This window comes from Anguilla anguilla, chromosome 18 (assembly GCF_013347855.1).
Source record: "Anguilla anguilla isolate fAngAng1 chromosome 18, fAngAng1.pri, whole genome shotgun sequence".
In the NCBI taxonomy this organism is placed as follows: Eukaryota; Metazoa; Chordata; class Actinopteri; order Anguilliformes; family Anguillidae; genus Anguilla; species Anguilla anguilla.
This window is the reverse complement of record NC_049218.1, coordinates 15,120,751-15,141,686: the sequence shown is the minus strand read 5'-3', so window position 1 is coordinate 15,141,686 and position 20,936 is coordinate 15,120,751. Positions and strand designations below refer to the sequence as shown.

The 20,936-nt window shown below is 38.5% G+C and overlaps 1 protein-coding gene across 3 annotated transcripts; it reads right to left on the bottom strand.

Annotated features, from left to right (window-relative positions):
* Window positions 1-5,379: 5,379 nt before the first annotated feature.
* Window positions 5,380-13,157, bottom strand: nkx2.3 (NK2 homeobox 3). 3 transcript variants are annotated; one of them, XM_035399712.1, is made up of 3 exons: window positions 13,020-13,157; window positions 8,118-8,784; window positions 5,380-6,802 (listed from the first exon to the last, which is right to left on the bottom strand). In XM_035399712.1, the coding sequence occupies exons 2-3, from the start codon at window positions 8,458-8,460 to the stop codon at window positions 6,162-6,164; spliced, it is 984 nt and encodes a 327-aa protein (XP_035255603.1). In that variant the 5' UTR covers window positions 8,461-8,784; window positions 13,020-13,157; the 3' UTR covers window positions 5,380-6,161. The 3 variants fall into 3 exon arrangements, with proteins under 3 accessions (XP_035255603.1, XP_035255605.1, XP_035255604.1); XM_035399714.1 differs by having other exon boundaries at window positions 8,118-8,417; XM_035399713.1 differs by lacking the exon at window positions 13,020-13,157 and having other exon boundaries at window positions 8,118-8,417; window positions 8,496-9,450.
* Window positions 13,158-20,936: the final 7,779 nt, after the last annotated feature.

Below are 20,936 nucleotides of genomic sequence, written 5' to 3'. Positions count from 1 at the left end.
TTACACGTATCGTTCTTATGACGGAAACTGTAGTATTTCTGGACTTCAATCACTGTATCCATCATGCGCTTATGTTGTTATTTTCAAACTTCCAGGTAGATGGCGTGAGGCTTCCATGTGAACGGTGCCAAAACCACAGATATAATAGTTTTATCTTCTGTGATACTCCTAGCGCCGTATTGAGGGGATATCGATGATTCCAAGGGCCCTAACTGACAGGGGCCATAAAAAAATGCGGTGTGGTTATATTAGCCTAATTATACTTATCCCTGGTGACGCCCCCGGAGTTACACGAAAACGGACTTTTCTCCATTGCCCAGAATGCCAAGAAATTTGACATCCTGCTGGAGGAATAATGTAAAATGGCCTTGTAATCAAGCCAATTTCTATTTAAACCGTAGTGGTAGTTATACTGCTTTAAGGCTTTTCATTAAATACGGTTTTTCTGTCAGGTTTTCCCGACAGAAATGTAAGTCAACTCATTAAACATAGGCACTATTATTTCATACTTAAGTTTATACGTAGGCTAACGCACAACTGTTTACCTTAGAATTATTAAACATTTGCTTTTTTTAAACTGCGCCATCAATGACGCATTCTTACCACAGGCTGTTAATTCTCATTGGACGTTTGAGTTAGCAAATATTAGACGGGTAGCTTTCGGCTTTGTCTTATTTCTTTGACAAATATGCAGTCGTGCTTTGTTTATTTTATCTTACTGTAAACACGCCGTGTCTGGGCCAGAAAACATTACAGCGATTGCTACATTTCCCTAGAAAATCCAGTGTTTGTTATTAACTGTGCTCCGATGGACAGTCCTGTTAAACCCAATATTTAATCAACATTGACATTGGTTGGCTTAAATTACTTGTCTGTGGTTCGGGGGGGGGGGGGCTTTCGCTCTCGTTTCCTGGAGAACACCATATCATAATTATTTTTCCGTGATCAGTGGGCGCTATAAACTATTTACTGCTTTGGCAGCTGGTTGAAGCAAAATGATTCGTCGTCTTCATGCAAACTCGAAATGGAGCCGTTATTCGTCCACACCTGCGAGAACTTCTGGTTGAATGTCGAGCTCAGACAAGGATTGAGTGAGAATCTTGATCGTGGCCGAAGCTGGTGTGTGTCTGTGTGCGTGCGCGCGCGCTCGTGCGTGCATGCGTTACCTGTCTTAAGCAAAATATGATTCTTTGTGCAGCCGTTGCTGTTTGAACTCCAAATAAATTATAAAACATTTAACTTAAATTCCCCGAACTGGAATGAAATGCGATGAAACGATAACCTGAAGTAACGAGACCAGGCCTGTACTCTGCCAACTTCTTTGTTGTTAAAAACTAAAATGTCTTCTCCGAGAAAAAATGATTTGCTTGTCCGACTGCTTGATCCACAGTTTTTATTTTTTTATTTTTTTATTTTTTATTTCACTATTTCTTTTTGCTTCTGTCTTTGCTGAATTTAGAGTTTTAAATGTAGGCTATATATTGACTTATGTGGTCATTAACGTAACATGAGTAAGCCTGTGTCTGTTGCTGAGGGATGGCAGTTGAATCACAAATTTATATTCCTAAAGGTATACTAGAAATGTTTTCACTGACACTGGCAATTGTAATCATTTCACAAGATGGAATATATCGTTGTCATTGTGCCCTCGTACTAACGTGTAGTCTTTACGCAACTGATGAGAAATCATGTTCTTACTAATGTTCAGCGTTTATTTTTCCCTCTGACGAAGCATGAACATTTTCGTACTGTAGCCTACACGTAAGCGCGATGTCAGCTGCATGCTGTCGAAACATGTCTAGGTCTCACAATTTTATCCCTCCTAGGAATTCTGCTTTTGCGAACGGCCTGAGTCAGAATGAAATGAGTCGTCGTATATTATCAAATGTATCAGTCATGTTATATAAGAATAATATGATATACAGCTCTTTGGTGTTTACATCAGACACGGTCAATCTCTCTCTCTCTCTCTCTCTCTCTCTATCTCAATTGTGCAATTGTGTGAATGTAATTTCATTACAGGAGCGTTCACATGTACCCCTTTATATTTTTCTAAAAATGATTAAGCTTTACTGTTATAAAATAGGAAACTGTTCCCATCTTGATTCAAACTAAAGACTGCCCCTTTGACAAAGCAAAGATTTGAATAGAAAAGGAAGCCAAAGCACATAAATCTTTCAACTGACACTTTTATGACTCATTTTTATATGATTAATGACTCAGACATAGCTACCACTGATTTTTTTTCCCAGGTAGAGGCATAAAATGCACGTTCTTGCATACTACTATATTTGGAGCTATAAAATGGCCACCCCTCATCTCATTGACATAAAAGTTGTTTGGCCAAAGCTTCCAAGTTGTAATAATCTATCTGGTTCCCCAGATAAATTCATATTGACCCTTTTTTACTTCCAGATAAAGTGGCCGACCACTTTATTTATTCTGTGGCACTCATGTTTTTGAATCAAAAATTGCACAAATCTAGGATATACTATCCATGTATTTTAATTAAAGTTGACTTGAATATGCAATGATTAATTTGTGTTTATATCATGAATACAACATTGATGACTGCTGTGAACAGGTATAATTGTTAGAGAAGACTTTCCTCATCCCTGGATATGGTTTATACTTGCCGTTAGTGGTTGTCAAGGAGTCCTTTTGTTTCATGCTGACTTTATGGACTCTGAGGATGGCCTTTGGAATTGATACCAATCTTGTCTTCATTTACAAAAAAAGGTGCTACCTACTGCACTACTGCTTGAAAAGCTTCCTCAGGCATCTATGCCTGTCGCCAGTCCTGTTTACGTTTGTCAAGTATTTGGACCACTTAAACTGACACCAGGTATGTCCTACAGGCAGTGCAGCAGTCAGGCGAACCACAGACTGTACTTTACTATCAGTTGGAACCAAGCCTTGGCGTGTCTTTGTTTACATTCCAATTCATCTACATTGTGTTTACGTAGGAGGAATGCATAATTTATTTTTTGCCCCTGTGTTATAGCAGGCCTAGCAGATGTACCTTAATACACTTTCAAATTAATGCAATAGTGAAGTTAGTTGCAATACATAGTTTGAGTTGGTTTGCCATTGTATTTGCATATGATTGGAGCTACAACAGCTCAAGTAAACTCTTGGGGTTTACAATTAAATCAAATAAACCATCACAAATTGTTTCAATTAAATTAAGATAAATGTTATAGTGTGGTATATTCAGATGTAGGATTATCTACATTTGAATATACTTTTTTGAAAGCAGGCAGGCCATTTCACCTCCTGATCATACAAGAACTCTATCGAACGTTGCCAAAGGGGAAAAGGCTAAATATTCACAGTGCATAACTGTATAACAGTGATAGAGCTTCTGTACAGACTTTAAACATAAATAAGGTATAAACATGATATCCATATAATCTGTATTTCTGTAATTATACCTGCAACATTTAAATTGATAAAAGACAATTCAATAAAAACAACGGTGCACTATAGGCATTCTAATCGGTGGTACTACTAGGCGACTAATATAATAATAATAATACTTATTATTATGAATAATGTTGCTGTTATTATAATTATAAATATGATAATAATGATTATTATTTTTATTATAAATAATTTCTGTCATGAAAATTCCGGTGTATTCCCTGCTCTCCCTCTTGGTGCCTTTGGTCCTTGTACAGTCTGCAGCACGCCTGTGTACTGTCTGTTTTATGTCCATCTTCCTAGCCCGCGTTCAGTTTAAGCGCTGTCTCGTTTCTGCTTCCTGTATGAATCCCTGGCCTGTTATGAGGGCCTGGGACCTCCCGAAACTTGCAAAGCTTGCAGTCGTCCGCTATTGGGAAGTTGTGCGTGAATCAAGATAAGTACAAAGAAAAACACTGTATTAAAGTTTATGGTTATATTAATAGCAGCATGTCTTTTTAATATATAATCTTGTTTGGACAGTATAGGCAGATCTTTTTAATTTAATTGGCATTATGAATGACATTGATTTTATGAGATGAAAATTAGCCGATTATTCTAATCTAGAACCTAAATACTCGTGGAATTAATCAGATGTCGTTTCAAATGGATTTCGTCAAGGTTGCCGGCTGAATATAGTCTCTCTATACAATCTTTTGTAACAGAGTCTGCCCAAATCCAAAATGAGGCAGTGATTTATGTTTTATTTAAGCTTCAAGGCTTATGTAGCCTAGTCTTTTTAGCTAGTCCCTTCAGCTTTACCTCTTTCAATTTATCTTAAATGAATAGGTATCGTCCTTCTCATAACTACATTCGCTACAAACGTAAAGAAATTGAATCGTGAAGGCTTGCAACTCTGTTCATATGAGCACACAATTTTTTTTTTTTTCAGAGAAAGTTCATTATAATTTTAAAGAGGTTAAAACAACAGACGAATTGTATATAATTTTTTTTTCTTTTAAATTGCAATTTTTGTACTCGTTTGGGACATGTTGTGGCCTCGTTCATTGTGTGCCTCAATCTTTTTTTTTTTTCAGGATCACACGGTGTCCCATTCGGTTTCTACACTCGCCATTTCCCCAAACGAATGGCTCAACTTGTAGCAATAATGACCCTGCTTTCAGACGACAACCTCCCGCTGTATACCCTCCACTTCGCCCGCTCTGCAAGAGCTCGGCTGGAGAGCTTACCCCCTCCCCCCTCAATCAGAATCCCTTTCTGTGCTCACAAAAAGAAAGGAACAAAACTGAACACATTTTGTAGCTATCCTCCCGCTCTCCAGCAATTTCAAATAATGCCCCAGCCTCTGCCTCAATTAGGAATATTTTAGGACGTCAATCTTGCAGCTCTCGGGCCTTTTTGTTTTTGCTGAGGGCCAGGCCTTTTCTGCCGAAAACCTTTTGTCCACGAATCTAATAAGGCTATTATTCATACTCCCCAGCCCAACTCCAAGAGCTTCTTTTCAGTGGATTTAAGGGTCCAAATCGCGTCCTCAAAGCTCGCCAACGTAGAATAACTTCCTCTTTTCACACCGTTTGGCATTCGGACAATTCATTCGAGTGTTCATGGATTGCCCTCTTTAGCTGGATCCTGCAAGATATTTTTTGGTAAATGGTGATAGGCTAACAAAGAGATAATTCGCTGTAACCAACGCCTAAATGTGTTTTTATTCAAAGTAGTTTATCCCCCAATGTTTTTAAAATGAGTAAAATGGCGGCTATACGAAGGAAAATGCGAATTGTATCCATGTGCAGTAAAACATGGGCTACGCGACCTCAATTTGAAAGCACTTAATTCCTAAAGACAAATGTGGGAAAGAGTAGTTCATGGATTTTCAGCTTGATCTTATTGAGCAAAATATGCAAATGTAGGATGACGTCGTTAGTAATATAACTGAGATGATTGCCCGGATATGGAGACTTTCCACTTTCTTTTAATCCACTCAAAATGGATTAGGCTGCTCGCAGCTTCAGTATTTATTGCAATGTCCTTGTAAATGCAAAATTTCTGAATTATCTTGATGACTGTATGCAAAGTTTCTAAAACATTAACAAAACAATGTCAGTTTTTCACTTTATAAATGAAATTTTTTCCCCCATCCATTACAATTTTAAGAAACATGCGGTAATGTCCCTATACGCACCGCTCCGTTTAATTGATCAAAATGTAGACTGCACCTGTTCCCGAACACTGTGCTAGCATAGGTTTGTGGAGAATCCGCTGTGTGTGTGTGTGTGTGTGTGTTTAGTAATTTTTTTTTGTTGGAGGGGGTGTCAGTTGGCTGTACTTCCGTGGATCACAATGCTCCAATTGAGTTTATACATTTAAATGCACTGTTTTCATCTGGAAAACACAAAATAGAAGAGTACCACAATACTGTTCTATTTGATTTTGATTATTTTGGTTGTCATCAGTAATATTTTAGTTATTAATGGTATGACATACCCTTAACAGTTATTGGGCAGAGGAATAAAACATTTGGATTTCCACCTTTTACTATTGTCCCAAGCTACTGAAGTCCTCTTATTGTGATATCCTGAATGTATCATGTTTTATTTTTTTATTGATTTATTTTTTAGGAATACTGTCAGGATGTAGCAGCCATTTCAAACATAGATTTCCTTGTCGGTTGGTGTCACAACAGGAAGGTGCTGCTTCTAGGGAAATATGTTCGTTTATTTTGCCTTAGATTATCATTGCTACCAAGCACGGATACCCTGCAGCGTTCCTTGACAGGCGGTGACTGTTGTTCCTTGGTGTGTTTGAGACTGTGGAGAAGTGCCGATATTTGCTATGTTGCCGAGGTTCATGTTCATGAAAGCGTTAGTCGCTGTATTTTGAGGGAGAGAAGGAATACTAGAATACGTACAACTGTAGCCGTTATTATACCCAGGGCCGTTGTATGCATACGCTGGGTAGCCGTTGTAGCTGTAAGGGTTCGTCCCCACCGTATAAGGCGTGTTGAAGTTCTGCGATCCTCCCAAGCAAGGTTTGCCGTCCCGAACCAAAACTGGCACTGCCACCCTTCTTGGCGGCGGTGGATGGGTGTTTCCGACCATTTCCAGCGATTTATCTTGACGTTGCCGTTTGCACTTATACCTTCGGTTTTGGAACCATATTTTGACCTGTGTGGATGTCAGCTTTAGAGTGCTTGCTAAGTGTTCCCTCTCGGGCGCAGACAAATATCTTTGCTGCTTGAATCGCCGCTCCAGTTCGAACACCTGGGCCTGAGAGAAAAGAACTCTGGGCTTGCGCCTGGTTCGCTGTTTCTGGGGTCGCTCGACGTCCGATTGCCTACCGTCCTCGCTTTCCTGAGACTTGGAGACAGCCCTGCAGCTTTCTGTGACATAGAATAAAGTTGCAAAGGAATTAGTAGACCAATAAGAGAGCGGTCAATGTGTTTTCGGTCCACATCATAAAATTAGGATTAGAGCAAATCTGAACCATGCAGCACATTGAAACAAGTTTTTAATCCAAGTGTATTCTGTCAAAACACATTTCCAGACTTTTTCTTTCTTCAATTTTTCACATATTCACGTTTTGTAAAGTATTATATTTTAACTATATACAATAATTTCAGTTATTTATTATTATAGTTGCAATGTCCTTGAGAGATTTATGATATGCTTTTGTTATCATAGGGCAGGGTCATGATATTAGGGAAAATAAGTGAAAGATACAGCGAAGATGATGTTTCTGTTCATAGGAAGTATACGTCATTACAAAAAAAAAAAAACCCTTAGTAGCTAGAAAGTTAGAAAACTTGTTAGTAGTTAGAAAACTCTCAGAAGATTATTCTATTATTAAAATTCCATAACAGGATATTATTTGAAAACACTAAGACCTGAGTAACCTTGACTCTTCAAATAAAACGGTATTCGAATTGAACATAATGCGTTTCTTATTAGCTACATATTTGCTTGCAAATAATGGGAATACGTGAAAAAAATACCAAGCGGATAAAAGTACGGGTTGCCAAGTATAAAAAATAAACAATATTTCTTTATCAGATTTATAGACTGAAATTTCACCGATATAGCTTGAGACCACATTAAATACATTGTTCTTTTGTACATGCCATACCTTAACTCCCTTAGGTATTGTATCTTCATATCTTCATGTTTTAAGTTTATCCATGAATATGAAAACCAAATTCATAGTTCATCGAATGTGAATTTTGAAGTCTCACATCTCCCACATTTCAATAATGTATTTATAATAAATGAGGAAAATAAACATGTCCAAAAAATCAAATATTGATCTTTGGTACAATGGCAATGCGGTGAAAAAATAATCATACTAATAATGCATTCATTTTATTTATAGAGTACACTTTTCATCGGCAGGCTCACGGTGATTTACATGCTATTACAGACGATAAATAAGACCATTCTGACGACAGAAAGACAGAAGTGGACAGAAAGGGTAAAATAACGATATGCACGAAAGAAAATATAAAACAGTCTCTAAACTATTTTGCTGCATGTTTCTGTTCATCTGGTGTGTAAATCACTTGCCGATATGAATCTTTTAGGCGGCATCGTTAAATGCAGTTCGTACAACGGGCGGAATGCAAATTATCAGTGGAGACATTGAGCATATATTGAAGTTAAGACTAATTTCATGAAAAAAATAAGTATGAATCTGTCACTCACTGGATCTGTGGTCATCGATAGCGACCTCTAACTGGGGGTCGGTTGTGTGTCCCAGCGCGGATTGGACGTACATGTCCGGGGAGAGATTGGCTTCGTCTTGACTATCCTGCATGGACAATGAATTCAAGTAGGACATTTTCTCCTCTTCCTCGGAGAAGCTGGGACTTTCTGCGGCAGCGAGCATGCACGTGGGAGGCGCTTGATGATGTTGCTGCTGCTGTTGCAACTCCAAATCCAGATGCAGCTGCGCGTGCTGGTACTCCAGATGCAGAGACGACTGCTGCTCCAGGTTTAGTATATCTTTGACAGAGAATGGTGTAGAAGTAACTGGACTCGGCAGCATGATCAAGATCTTTTCAGTCACATGAAAGAACTTACCTCTGCTGAGGAGGAGCTGCGGAACACAAGAACCCTTTTCAACTGTTTTTTTTTTTATTATCTTATTTTTTAAAATTTGGATAGCCGGTCATGTAGATGTTATGGAATACAAAATCTATTCACCCTCCATTAAAAATTGGGTTTTAGAAGATTTCAGCGGACTGCCCGTGTTCCATGCGTGCAGAGGAGGGTTGACGTACTTCTTGTGACAGCTAATGCTTTCAGCTGTTGCCTGTTTTTGTTACTGGAGCCTGTGAGAAGCAAAGCTCTTCTGCTCCGTGATGTCACTCTGGGGCGGGATAAACCGTGAGAAAGACAAGGAAGCAGACCGGTACATATTCATGTTGAACAAGATGGGGATACCTATATAATTCTTCTCACTATAAATTGATTCTGTTATAGGCATGTATAATACAAGCAAATACGGTTAATTTATTATCGTAATGTTACGTCTCTGTTTAAGTCCGCAAAAACGATGGACTAATGTCGAAAGGAACGAATTTAACCCACCTTATCTGAAATGTTCCAGATCACCGACTTATTCATTCAGTTAAGAATTTATAGCGTTGCTTTTGGTATAGGCTAAATAAAACCGTACATTAAACATTGAAGAAAATACTTTTTTTTTCCTTTTCCAATCCATATCCTCAGTGTGAGGTTTTGTGCTGTGGTTGGATGATAAATTACATTTTGTCCTAATATATTGAATCATTCATTATGACATGGTATACAGAAATACAACTTTTTCATTATGTGAAAAGAGGTCCAGCAGTTTCAGTTCGGTATGCAACAGAAAGTCCCACGAGTTAATTCATCAACACATTGAAAACACAAGTTTTTTATTTATATTTTGTTGCAATACTGAATACACCCCTTCCGTTGGCTGATCAATATATCCATTGACTGGACGTCAAAACTAAATCATATGTTGTCACAAAGATCACTAAATATCACAAAACCTCTGTGGGGAATACCCATAGCTGGCCTATAATATGCAAAAATGTGTGTGTTGTGTGTGTGTGTGTGTGTGTGTGTGTGTGTGTGTGTGTGTGCGTGCGTGCGTGCGTACATGAGTGCGTAAGTGTGTGTGTGTTTGTGATGGGGTGTGAAGGAAACCCACTAATGCGTATTTTAAGATAATGATGATGATAATAATGATAATAATAATAATAATAATTATTATTATTATTATTAATATTATTATTATTATTTATCTAATGTTAATTAAAGCGCATTCTTATAATAACTAAAATAGCGATATGTCAAATACAATTATTTGTTGGCGAACCTGTATTTCTTTGCCTCACACCCAACTTCATGTCATGTACAAAGCTTCTCCAGCATAACTTTTATAATGTAGCTTGCAAAAAGTTTTCGAAGTCGCGGACGCAGAACAATATGGGCTACAAGGGCGATTACGACTGAAAAAGAGCCAGGCAATAGTCTTATGGTTTGATAAAAAATAAAGAAGAATGTCTATGACAATATACAAAGAATGTTCTTTTACAAGGGCACTATGACCTTTTAAAACATTTGACGATATGTTATTTTTGATTTCCTGGGAAGTAACAATTGTATGATAAACTGACCAGCATATTAATTATTTCCTATTGATAAAAGGTCGAAATCATATTTTAAATTTTGTCCGTAGGTTTTCGTTTTAAGGAACAAACACTTTCCTTTATACGATATTTTATGTTATTATTTACCATTAACGTCCAAATATGTAATAAGGCCGTTAAACAAATGACAAAACACTGACAACTGGACCCCTCCGTAATGTGACGGTAAGTTACTCTCGCAACTGCCTATGACGTTTGGTAAAGGCAGACTGTACTTGGTCCATATAGGCCACGGGTGTATGCAGGACTAATTGGAATTCGGGGACTGTTGAACATTTTAAAACATAAAAATATATCACATCTTTATTAGGAGCTAAAAATGGGGTTCAATAGGGTAATTACAAAATGATAATTATAGCAAAAGATAAATGAGTCGACCAACTCATAAATGGGTCGACCAACGCCCATTAACGTTCTCATCGGTTTATTAATTAGACCTATCCGACGGTGAGCTGTGCCAGTAACAACTGCAATTCCTCGATGAAAGCTGATTGACGTTTTTAGCAAATACAGTCTATCGGTATCAGTTTCCTTTGCGATTTTGAGGGTCGCATATATGTCTTTGTTCCCCATTTCCTTCCCCGCTCTTTCAGTCACACACACGCTTTCAATTTCTTCATATCTTATTTTCTGCTCAAGGCTCATTTTGGATAAGATAGTGGGTCCTCCGTCAAAAAGTCTGTCTACAGGCAACAGTCTACCGCTCCACCCACTTACCGCCCCCGTCTTACGCTCCCTCTCTCTCTCTCTCAACTCTCTCTCTCTCTCCTTCCCCCAGCTAAAACCATCTGTGATTCTAAGATGGTTTACGATGGTTTAAGCTGTGCTTTCGACACTTCTTTTTGGTCATATCTTGTTTGTGGCTGGTCAAAGCTGGTCTCTAGCTGGACAAAGTTGGTGGTCAAACTGGTGGAGAGGCTGGTCAGCTGGCGAACAGCTGCGGTTGACACAGCTTAAACCACCTTGTCCAGCTTAGGCTTATTAAAAATGAAATTTTCAAAACGCAGATATGTAACATGTTTCCTCCCTCTTTAAGCCCTATAAAAAAGTTAGTTGCACCAACAATAAGGCACAAACCACGTAGCGAATACAGGGCACGTGCTGCACCTGAGAAACAGTTTTACATGTATTTAGATGTGTAGGTCGTAAGCTGTTTTAATGTATCAACCATGTGACACATTTTAAGCTATACTAGTTTTATGTTATTTTACTCGAATGTGTTTTGTTCGTGTGTAGCTATTGTATGAATAATATCTGAGGTTCTTTAATTACAATCATTACATTAATTTAAATTAGGCCCCAGACTTAATAACGTCACTGATAATGACCTAAAGACTTAGGGTTTTGTAAAAGTTTAAATATAGTGTTACGGTTAACTATTAAAAGTGCCTGACTTAACCGCCTTTCACACATTTCCGTTTGCGCGTGTGTATTCACTTGTAAATATTCTATAGGGCCCGATATTAACTACTAAAACTGATGATATGTAATTTTTGTGTTCCTTCAATGCCCACTTGCGTATCTAAAACATCTTAAATTACTTATTATTTCAGTAGTGATAGATTAATTGGATATCTCCTTTCTTTCTAGTTATAATTAAAATTGATTTATTAGTCTGTGTAGCACTAGCTGTTTCAACCTTCGAATAAATGACATCTGGTTTAATTTACATTTTTATTTTGATATAGGCCTATCATATTGTAGGCACGCTGAGTGCACAGCACCATAATTCATGGACAAACTTGCCGTCAGTGGTGATATTACGTCCATTATATTTGTTATTTTGATTTATCGAAATTTTGTGAGTCTATTTTTGACCAAGGGTTTACAAGAGTATGCATCTGTGAAGAGCAGGATTTGGACCTTTTTTCAGAAGGAGTCTACGATTGTTCTATATAAGAGATTAGGTACTACGGCATAGTGCGTTGCACATGGCTTAAATTTGCGCGTTGCTGTGGTTAAAGGCGGGCGGGCGAAAATTAAGTCAATTCAGCACATTAGATTTACACAATTGATTGGTACGTCTTTATGCAGGGAAATGGACAGAGTGACAGTTAATGGTTGGTCTGTACGATGGCGTGTGTAAAATGCGAATCATGACCTGAAAACATATCCAGAGATATGCAAAGTTGCGTTAATTATGTAAAAATTGATGTCGTTAAAACGTCCAGTTAATTTCGCAGAAAGTGTAAGTTGTTATTGTTATTATTAACACTGATATTGTTTATGGATTGTGAATGTAAACATAATTAAGGCTCTCTTTCCGAAAGATAGGCGCATACTTTCCCTTTCTTTGTCTGGCGCTTAAGGTGAAAGCGTATCGAATTTCGAGGAAGCTCACCAAAACTTAAATGACCACAAGTCCTGGACCACAAATCCCGAAGTCATATATAAGATCTTGAGCTGTTTTGTAATAGGCCTATTTTAAAATAGAGCCGTTCTTAATTCCACTTTAAAATGTTCGCATATAACATTATTATTATTATTATTATTATTATTGTTGTTGTTGTTGTTGTTGTTGTTGTTGTTGTTGCTGCTGCTGCTGCTGCTGCTGCTGCTGCTGTTGCTGTCATTGTCGTGGGGGTGGTTGTATTGGCAATACTAGTATAGACAAAATAGCCTACACAGTAAATGATCTGTCTATTTTTTACCTTTCGTCCCCTGTGGACGCATATAAACACTGCTAGAATTAAAGTTATACTGCTAATGTTACTGTGGAAGTTTTATTCTGCGATGAATACGCAACATTTAAACACTTCCAGCTAGTCTTAGTATTTATACAAATAAACACTTTATCCTGACTTTCATTAGGCCTATAGGCCGCAGTCTGACACCAAAATGAAGAGGACAGCGTGCAGAAAAAAATGAATTTGGATAAAACCCAGAGCTCGGGTTTTCTCACCTTATCCAGTGTCTTGTCACAGCTTTCCCTGTGGGGACCGATTTAAACCAGAGCATGAACCTTCAAGGGCTCGTGGACTGTCATTTCTGTTCAACTTTATGCTGAATCTTCCACCATCTCTCCTCAGTCACTGGTTAATGCGCCTTATTCCTCAACAGAACGAAAGATAGTGGAGCGTCATCAACCTACTCGCTGACGTCTGCCTCCACATTCACATCTTCTTTTTGTTAGCCTATCTGGAGATTGTCTCCTTGTCTTCTCAATAATATGGCCACAATTCCTGTTTATATCTCGAATTGAATAATTATTGCAAAGGTGTTTGTGCTCCTACAGCTTGCTGTGTCTGTTCGGCGTGGTTGAACATCCCATGGCAGACCTTACCTGTGCTTTAGAAAGCAACAATGGGAAACGCTACACCTCTTGTCTGCTGTCAATTGTTCCCGCGTATCGGCGCCAGTGAGAAATGCTTGGGTGCTGCTAAAACTATAGGGAAGAAAGGGACAAGAGCTAGACGAGATAATCTTATCCGCTACCCATCAGCAGAGTGCTGTTTATATTAGGACAGTGTCTTCCTCCTCAATCTCAAAGCTGTATGTCTTCAAACGGGCCATTTGAGAGAGTGAAAGGAGGGGCCACCGCGGCATTTTACCTTAAACGTAAACAGGGTCTTTGTACTTGTGTTATTGACAGAATGTAGCCTATGTTAATACTCGTTTGTTTTTGTTTTTAATGGACTACGAGAGTTATGCGATTTTAACGAGGTAAGACGCTTTAGCTCTCAGTCACAATGAATCGTTTACGTTTTGAGTAATGACAGACTGCTAATATAGTTACTTGGTTTAGAGTCTGTATGCTATTTGGTTGAATTTTGAAGCTGGTAGGCGAATCCCTTTTCGAGTCCATGTTTCTATTGACACTGTCACTTCTCGTTACCAGACCATCTCCAAATAAACGTTTTAAAGCTACGCACGTATCCTAGGTTGTTTGTTGAATGCAATGTTAAAAGATGAGTGGTGTCCTGGGATTTTCAAATCCAGTGAACACTACGTTTACGTCTGGCGTTATTTAAACATGAAGATGTGGCCTGTAGCTTGAAATGTGCATTAGCCTGGATGAACTATGCCTCTCCTGACATGACCATCACTGAACGTAGGTCACGAGTTTCAACCTATGATCTAAAATATTTACTTCAAGGCCTAACTACTTTAAGAATTTGTGCTATCACTAGCGATATCGCGAGTACCACACATTATCATCAGACTAGCATAGCATAGGCCTATTTGTGACTGCTTGATTTGAATGCCTGCGGTCGTATTCGAGTCGACGTTCTTTTTTGTTTTGAATGTTATTGTTTCTTCCATTTTAACGGTGATTTACTAGGGCACAGATTGGATATTTAATGCTCGGTAATATAGCCTACAGATAAACCGTCAAATCATTTCCTTTTTGCATTAACTTGATGGATTTTCTAAAAGCACGAGAACAGACTGTAACCCAAAATATCAATTGCATAATTTAATAGGCCCTACTCTTAATTAATGCTGCTTTGACCAATATTATTACTACCGAATCCAATTAACCATTCAGAGTGCCTGCCAAACAGATAAGAATAATCATTTGTATCATCATCATTATCATTATCATTATTTTTATTGGTCTGGGTTTTGATATGAACACCCCATCGCTGTAATGAAGGCCTAGCGAAATACGACTAGCAACTGAAGTCTTAGGGATATGCGAATAGACCTGCTTATGTATGTCTAGGCTATTCATTTTACCTTATAGCTAGCCTACATATTTTAATTAAAAGCCTAGTGCTAGCCGTACTATTGCACCAACACAGATTTGGTAAATTTTTAATAGCACGCTTTTGGTGAAGTTGTTTAGAATATTTATTTAACTTTTACAGTGTGTTAAATTTCAAGCAAATATCGCTTAGGCCTATTTCCCCACACTGTGTTCGATGTAACTTCCCTCTTTTCACTTGGGTAAGTTAGCACAACAAGAAGAGCCATTTTATAATGCAATATCTATTTATTTTGGCTATTCTAAAACAAGTGGTATCGTTCAAAATACAGCCTATTTTAAATATTGAACATTAACCGTCATCCGTTGATTTAGTTTACGTCATTGTATGCAAAGAAAAACATGTAATAATCACTAATTTTGTTGTGTCTCACCTGTGAGTGGCGCTCAAGGGGATGTTTCAGTCGCGGTGAAATAGCCAGACCGCTAATAGCACCATTAGTGAGGTATATTTCGCTGAACCGTGAAGTCTCTGAGCAGGACAAAACCGCGCGTCTTTGTAAATAAATTCCTACATTGGCTAGCAACAAATAAACTAACACGTCTGCTTTCAACTGCTGTGCAAAACTTCAGGTATACAAAGGTTAAAACCCGCCTCTGTGTCTCTCTCTGACACACACACGTTGTTAATTTCATTAATAAAAATAAATAAATAAATAAATAAATAAATAAAAACTGAAAGGGCAGAAAATCCAACATGGCAGTCTCGGAGGAGTATATGTTGTATGTGAGAAGCAGAATCTAGTGGCAACAATTTCAAGTTGTTAGGTCACATGGGGCAAGAGTTATCATTGATAAAATATTGCAAATTCAATTAATTGCCGACTCACCACCTTGTTGCAAACTGGTCAAGAATGGTTAAGTGATCCCTCTTCTTCATGTGGTGGTTTTCATAAGAATCAACGAGGAAGAAGTGGGAAAAGCAGCTGATTAAATATATGTCAATTCAATGTGCCACATGACCTGTATGCTTTATACTCCCAATGAATCATTGGTCATAATGTAGCATGTTTCAAATGTCTGGAGAAAAAAAACAATTTTCAATTAGTTTTCCCCCTTTTTTGAGTTCTGTAGAAGCAGTGCTTTTGGGTTAAAGTGTTAATGAAGTTGGCAATATACTTACTAAATAGTCATCTCTTTATCCCCCTGAGACCTGGCAAAAAAAGAACAAACATTTAATGTTTTGGACAAAATACAATTTGATGACAAAAATCATATTGCTGTGAAGATATTACCATACATATTTTTTTATCAAATGTCCAATGTAGTGTAGGTTTCAGCATAATAGAATGCAGTATATGGTTCTTGAGATTTAAATTAAGGTTTAATAATTGCAATTTCAAGTTACTATCAACTGTCCAGCCCAGGCCCCCACCCAAAAGATTTATTTGGTTGTTGTGAATGAACAGTCTGGAATAGCAAAAATCTGCTTGAATAGCTATCAGGATCAGAAGTTATCAGGATCCTCATGATAGATGGTGAAGATCTGTCAGAAGAGTTACAAAAAACAGTTGCTGTTGAAAAATTTCAAAATGGAAGAAAATATGCCAGGTGCAAATGCGTGGGACCTATATGGATTGATTTGGCTGGACCCAAGGGACATCAGGAAAAAAGGAAAAAATACTCTTTTTTTTTTGGAGGTGAATTGGTTTGGGAGTTAGGTAAAAAATGGCTAATTACAGCGCCACCGTGTGGTCAATTGAGGACAAATATTGTGGGTAAAGTCCGTCGCGCGCTTTGTAGTTGTGTTAAAAATTTTGAAAATGTGTCTTTTACGGCGTTGGAGATCCAGACACTTTTAAGGCAGAAACGGAAATAATAATAATACTAATAATAATAATAATGTTTTTATATTTCTTGCTGTAACTCTCATGTATATTTATCATATTGTATATTGACACTATACGAATTGAATTCATCGTTTAGTTTCCTTCAGTCGGTCATCGAATAAGACAACATGTGGACTCTCCTTTGTATAAACTGTCACGTTGAATAGTTTATCTGACTGGACTTCTGTTTCTCGTTTCTGTCAGGGAGCACGCCAACACAAAATGAAAAATGGTTGTTTTACAGGCTGCAGGAATGCATGATTAATGTGGGAAATTAGTTAATAAAATAAAACATATAGTGGTAACTTTTCCCAAGAAATCCGTACATTTGCGCATAGGGCATTCTTGTGACAAATTGTTCCATGTTCTTTTTCTCTCCTTTGTTGTAAGCTTCATTTTTTAAAATAAGCAGTATAAATTCAGATGTAAGGGAGCCCTAATTCAATCCTTGAAGATTACCGTTTTATGGCGTTAATGCAAACATCATAAAATTCACTGAAGGATTTCAAACAATTAACAATGTAAATGTTTCCGCTGTTATTAAGAGATGGGAAACATTAGACACGTTCAAACAACTGGCAAATGCGTTTAGGCAATTTTATTCAGAAAAGGACCCCTGAGATTGAGTTTTAATTATTATTTCTGAGCCCGTATATAGCGTCTAGTAACACACCAGACACCAGTCATAGGCTACTGGCTTGCATGAATATGGCTTGCTTGGGCCTTTTGAATAAGATATAGGCAAACAGATGAAAAGTCACAAAACTGCAATGGATATCGATAATGATCGCATCATTGCCCATTTATATTATTTTATGTTTTGTATCTTATGTCGTCTGCTTTCTTAACGGATAAGTTTACCCTGGTCCGCAAATATGGTTTCAATTCAAGCAAATCATTGAAATATTCTTTGTATATATAACTGAATATTTTAACAATTCGTTTATGCACAGTAGTGATACGTAAAACGTGCACCTGGTCCAGGTTTAATATACAGATTGCCAAAGCAGCGTTTCACGTTGTCCGAGCGTTACTGCTGTAAAATTCTTCTGTAATAAATATTCTGACGAACACTCATAAAACCTTTACTTTATTAATTAATTTCATCATTCGTTATGGTTTAGTGACTGCTTGTCTGCATGGGGTTTCCTTCAGTATGGCCTGGCCTAGGTTATATCTAATGGTTCAATTGCTGGCTCCGAATTAGTTAAAGCGAAGATTATTAGATCAACACAATGACAGCAGGATTCCCCTTCCTCCCATTTACAGCTGAACTGCCGCAGAGAAACGAATTTATCAGCTCTCTATCTCGTAAACAGTTCCTCCCGTGACCGGGCTGTCTGTTTTACAGCCTGGAGCGGATTTAGCCATTAATTACGGCAAGTTAAGCCAAGGCTTCGTTCCTGGCCATCTTCTCAGCTCGCGAGTTTAATTTTACGTTTTTTTTAGGCAGCTCTTGCAGCAGTGATGATCGCGAGACAACGAAACAATTTAAATTAAACTAAAAAAATATGTAATAACTTTCTCAAGGTCGACATTGACACATTAGACATTTGAAAGCACACGTCCCTTGTCACTAGCCGCAGGATCGATGGCTTTATTTAGTAAACGATATCACTTGAAGGAAGTTCAGGACTTACAGTATGAGATGTAGAAAGTTCAATCAGTGTAATATAACCTCAACACAGGCCAACTAGCGAAATGCTCACCCCGAATTAGTGAAAGCAAAAACTTTTCTTGGCCTTACAAAGTCACAACGGTTAGTGGGCTTATTTGATTATTCCTGGGTTTCATTTGGAATGCTGTTGCAATGTGTATTCAAATTCCCCTAAAACACACATGCAGAGAATAGGAATGATTGAAACAACTGATTAAACTAAAGAATAATAATATAGGGTAACATCTGTTGAGCAAAGCGGTTACAAAGGGAGGACTGGTTTCATCCAGTGGGTAGGCTTATGCTAGGTACTGTTCAATCTGGCTGCCAAGTGATTGCTCTGGTCGCGTTTAGTGATTATGTGATCCGTGTCTCCTCTGACCCGCCTTACCCCCCAGTGCAGAGTGACATGCCGATAGCGATCCTAGCGTGCCAATGCCAGTCCAGAGGACGGCTGACCCAGCTCACTGTTTACAGGGAGGAAGAGCCTGTTTCCTGGAGCTAACAAAACCCAGGCCTGGAAAGCGGTGCTGGGGAGGCGGCTGAGGTGGGAGGGTGTGCAAATACATCATCTTCATCATGACCTTGTGCCGGACACAAGCTCGGGCTGAGAAAGTCAGGACAGGGAGGTCAAGGGCGCAGCCTGAATGGGGAAGTTTTTCACAGTAACAGGGCCGTGGGTCCCAGGCTGTCATGCGACATTAACCCCAGAACAGAAGCTGAAATGCATTGTGTTCTGTCCTCCATAATCAAATTGTTATTTTAAACTGTAATGTGTGAGTATCTGTAGAAATACTGGACCTGTTTAAATCTGTGACTCAAAAGTTAAAGATGGAGCATATTATGATTCAGGGGCTACAGCATGACTATGGCCACCAGTTTGTCTCAATCATGTGACCTGCAGGGATTTAAACTTGTATTTCAATGGTTATCCTTCAGGGGTCCCCATAGGCACTCCAACAGCTCAGTGAAGTGGTTAATTGTATAACTGAGCTGCACAATTGTACAACTAAGATTTATTTATAAGACAATTAGTTTATTAAATATGGAGAAATTTCCAGGACGGAAAATGAACATGGATGGAAGTTTAAATGCTACGAAAAGCATATCTTTGACCCAGTGGTCCTCACTCCTGGTCATGGAGAGCTGCAGAGTCTGCTGATTTTTGTTGTTTCTCAGAACTTCAGTAGTGCAGCAATTGATCAATTAAAGCAATTGATTACACAACTAACTCTGGTCACCTGGTTTCTTCAGTCTGAATCAGTCAATGACCTTTAGGAAAAAACAAAAACCAGCAGACTCTGTGGCTCTCCAGGGACCAGGATTGAGTATTGCTGCAGTAAGAATAAAAATCAATCCACATAAAACAGGGGTGTCCAATCTTATTCAAAAAGGGCTAAGACACCTGATTCTACTTAAAGTCTTGATTGAAGACTATGATTAGTTAGCATGTCCACGGTAGTAAATAATTAAACTGAATTTAACATGTGAGTGTCACTTGAAAACATCACAGTCAGCCATCATCTTTCATTAATTAGTAGCAATTTATCAACTTAGATTATTGAGATGGTGCAAATGGGATAATCATTTGAGAAGGGGTTTGACAGAGATTATCCTGACCTCTAGCTGGCGGAAGGCTGAAGTATAATGTGAGAAAACAAGGGGAAATAAACTGGTGGCCCAATATGATGTCAATGACAAAACATTTGTACCCACGTTCTCAAAAAACAATCTGTTTGCTGTTCTTTAAGAGACAAGGGATGCAATCTATAGGTAAACTTCAACATGTTTCCTCCTGTTTTTCCTTTCAGAATAATGCAGAGTCAGGTTTGTTAAAGGCTGACAGGTATCTTCCACACTCTGGGTGTTCGCTATCATTATGTGCTGTGGGTCGAGTTTATGAGATTATGTAAAAAGTATCCAGAACCCACAATTGTATCTACCCGAGCATTTTATGGCTTTGTAAATGCCTAGTAATTACTCTCTTGCAGTCTAATGCTGTTGGCAGACCTCCATACAACTTGACGGAGTGTACTGTAGGTGTTGCCAGTGAGAGATTATACCTAAGTTGTAAGAAGATTAGTCTACAGTGCTCTTTGTGGAATCTGTTTTGTACATCGTATTATGTGTGTATTTTAGTTTATGTGTGTGCAGATGCGTGTGTGTGCGCGTGCGCATTTACGCGAGTGCGAGGGGAATGACTTGATTATTGAAGATATGTTTATATGATGTTTCATGCAAAGATATTTTATATACTATTGAGATATTCATTCACATGTTTGTATGTGAGTGTGGGGGAGGGGAGTATAATGAACTCAGTGTCAGTGTGAGGCTGGTTAGATGTCTTGAATGACATTGCCCTTGGGGGAAGGGCATGAGCAGAACTTTATTGTGGAGAATAGCGTGTAGGTATGCTGTCTGTGGGTATCTGGAAGAATCAGGCCTTTCCCAGTCTTGGGCAGTCTGAGGGCCTTGTTCCTGAACGCTTATCAGCAGGGCCGGAAGCTCCCTGTGCCCCTGGGCCTGGAGCCCCGGCCCTCCTCTGAGCCTGACCCAGGAGGGTGACTGATGGCATTCTGCTTTTGCTGCCTCAGATAGGAATGGGGCAAAGGTGCTGGCTGAAAT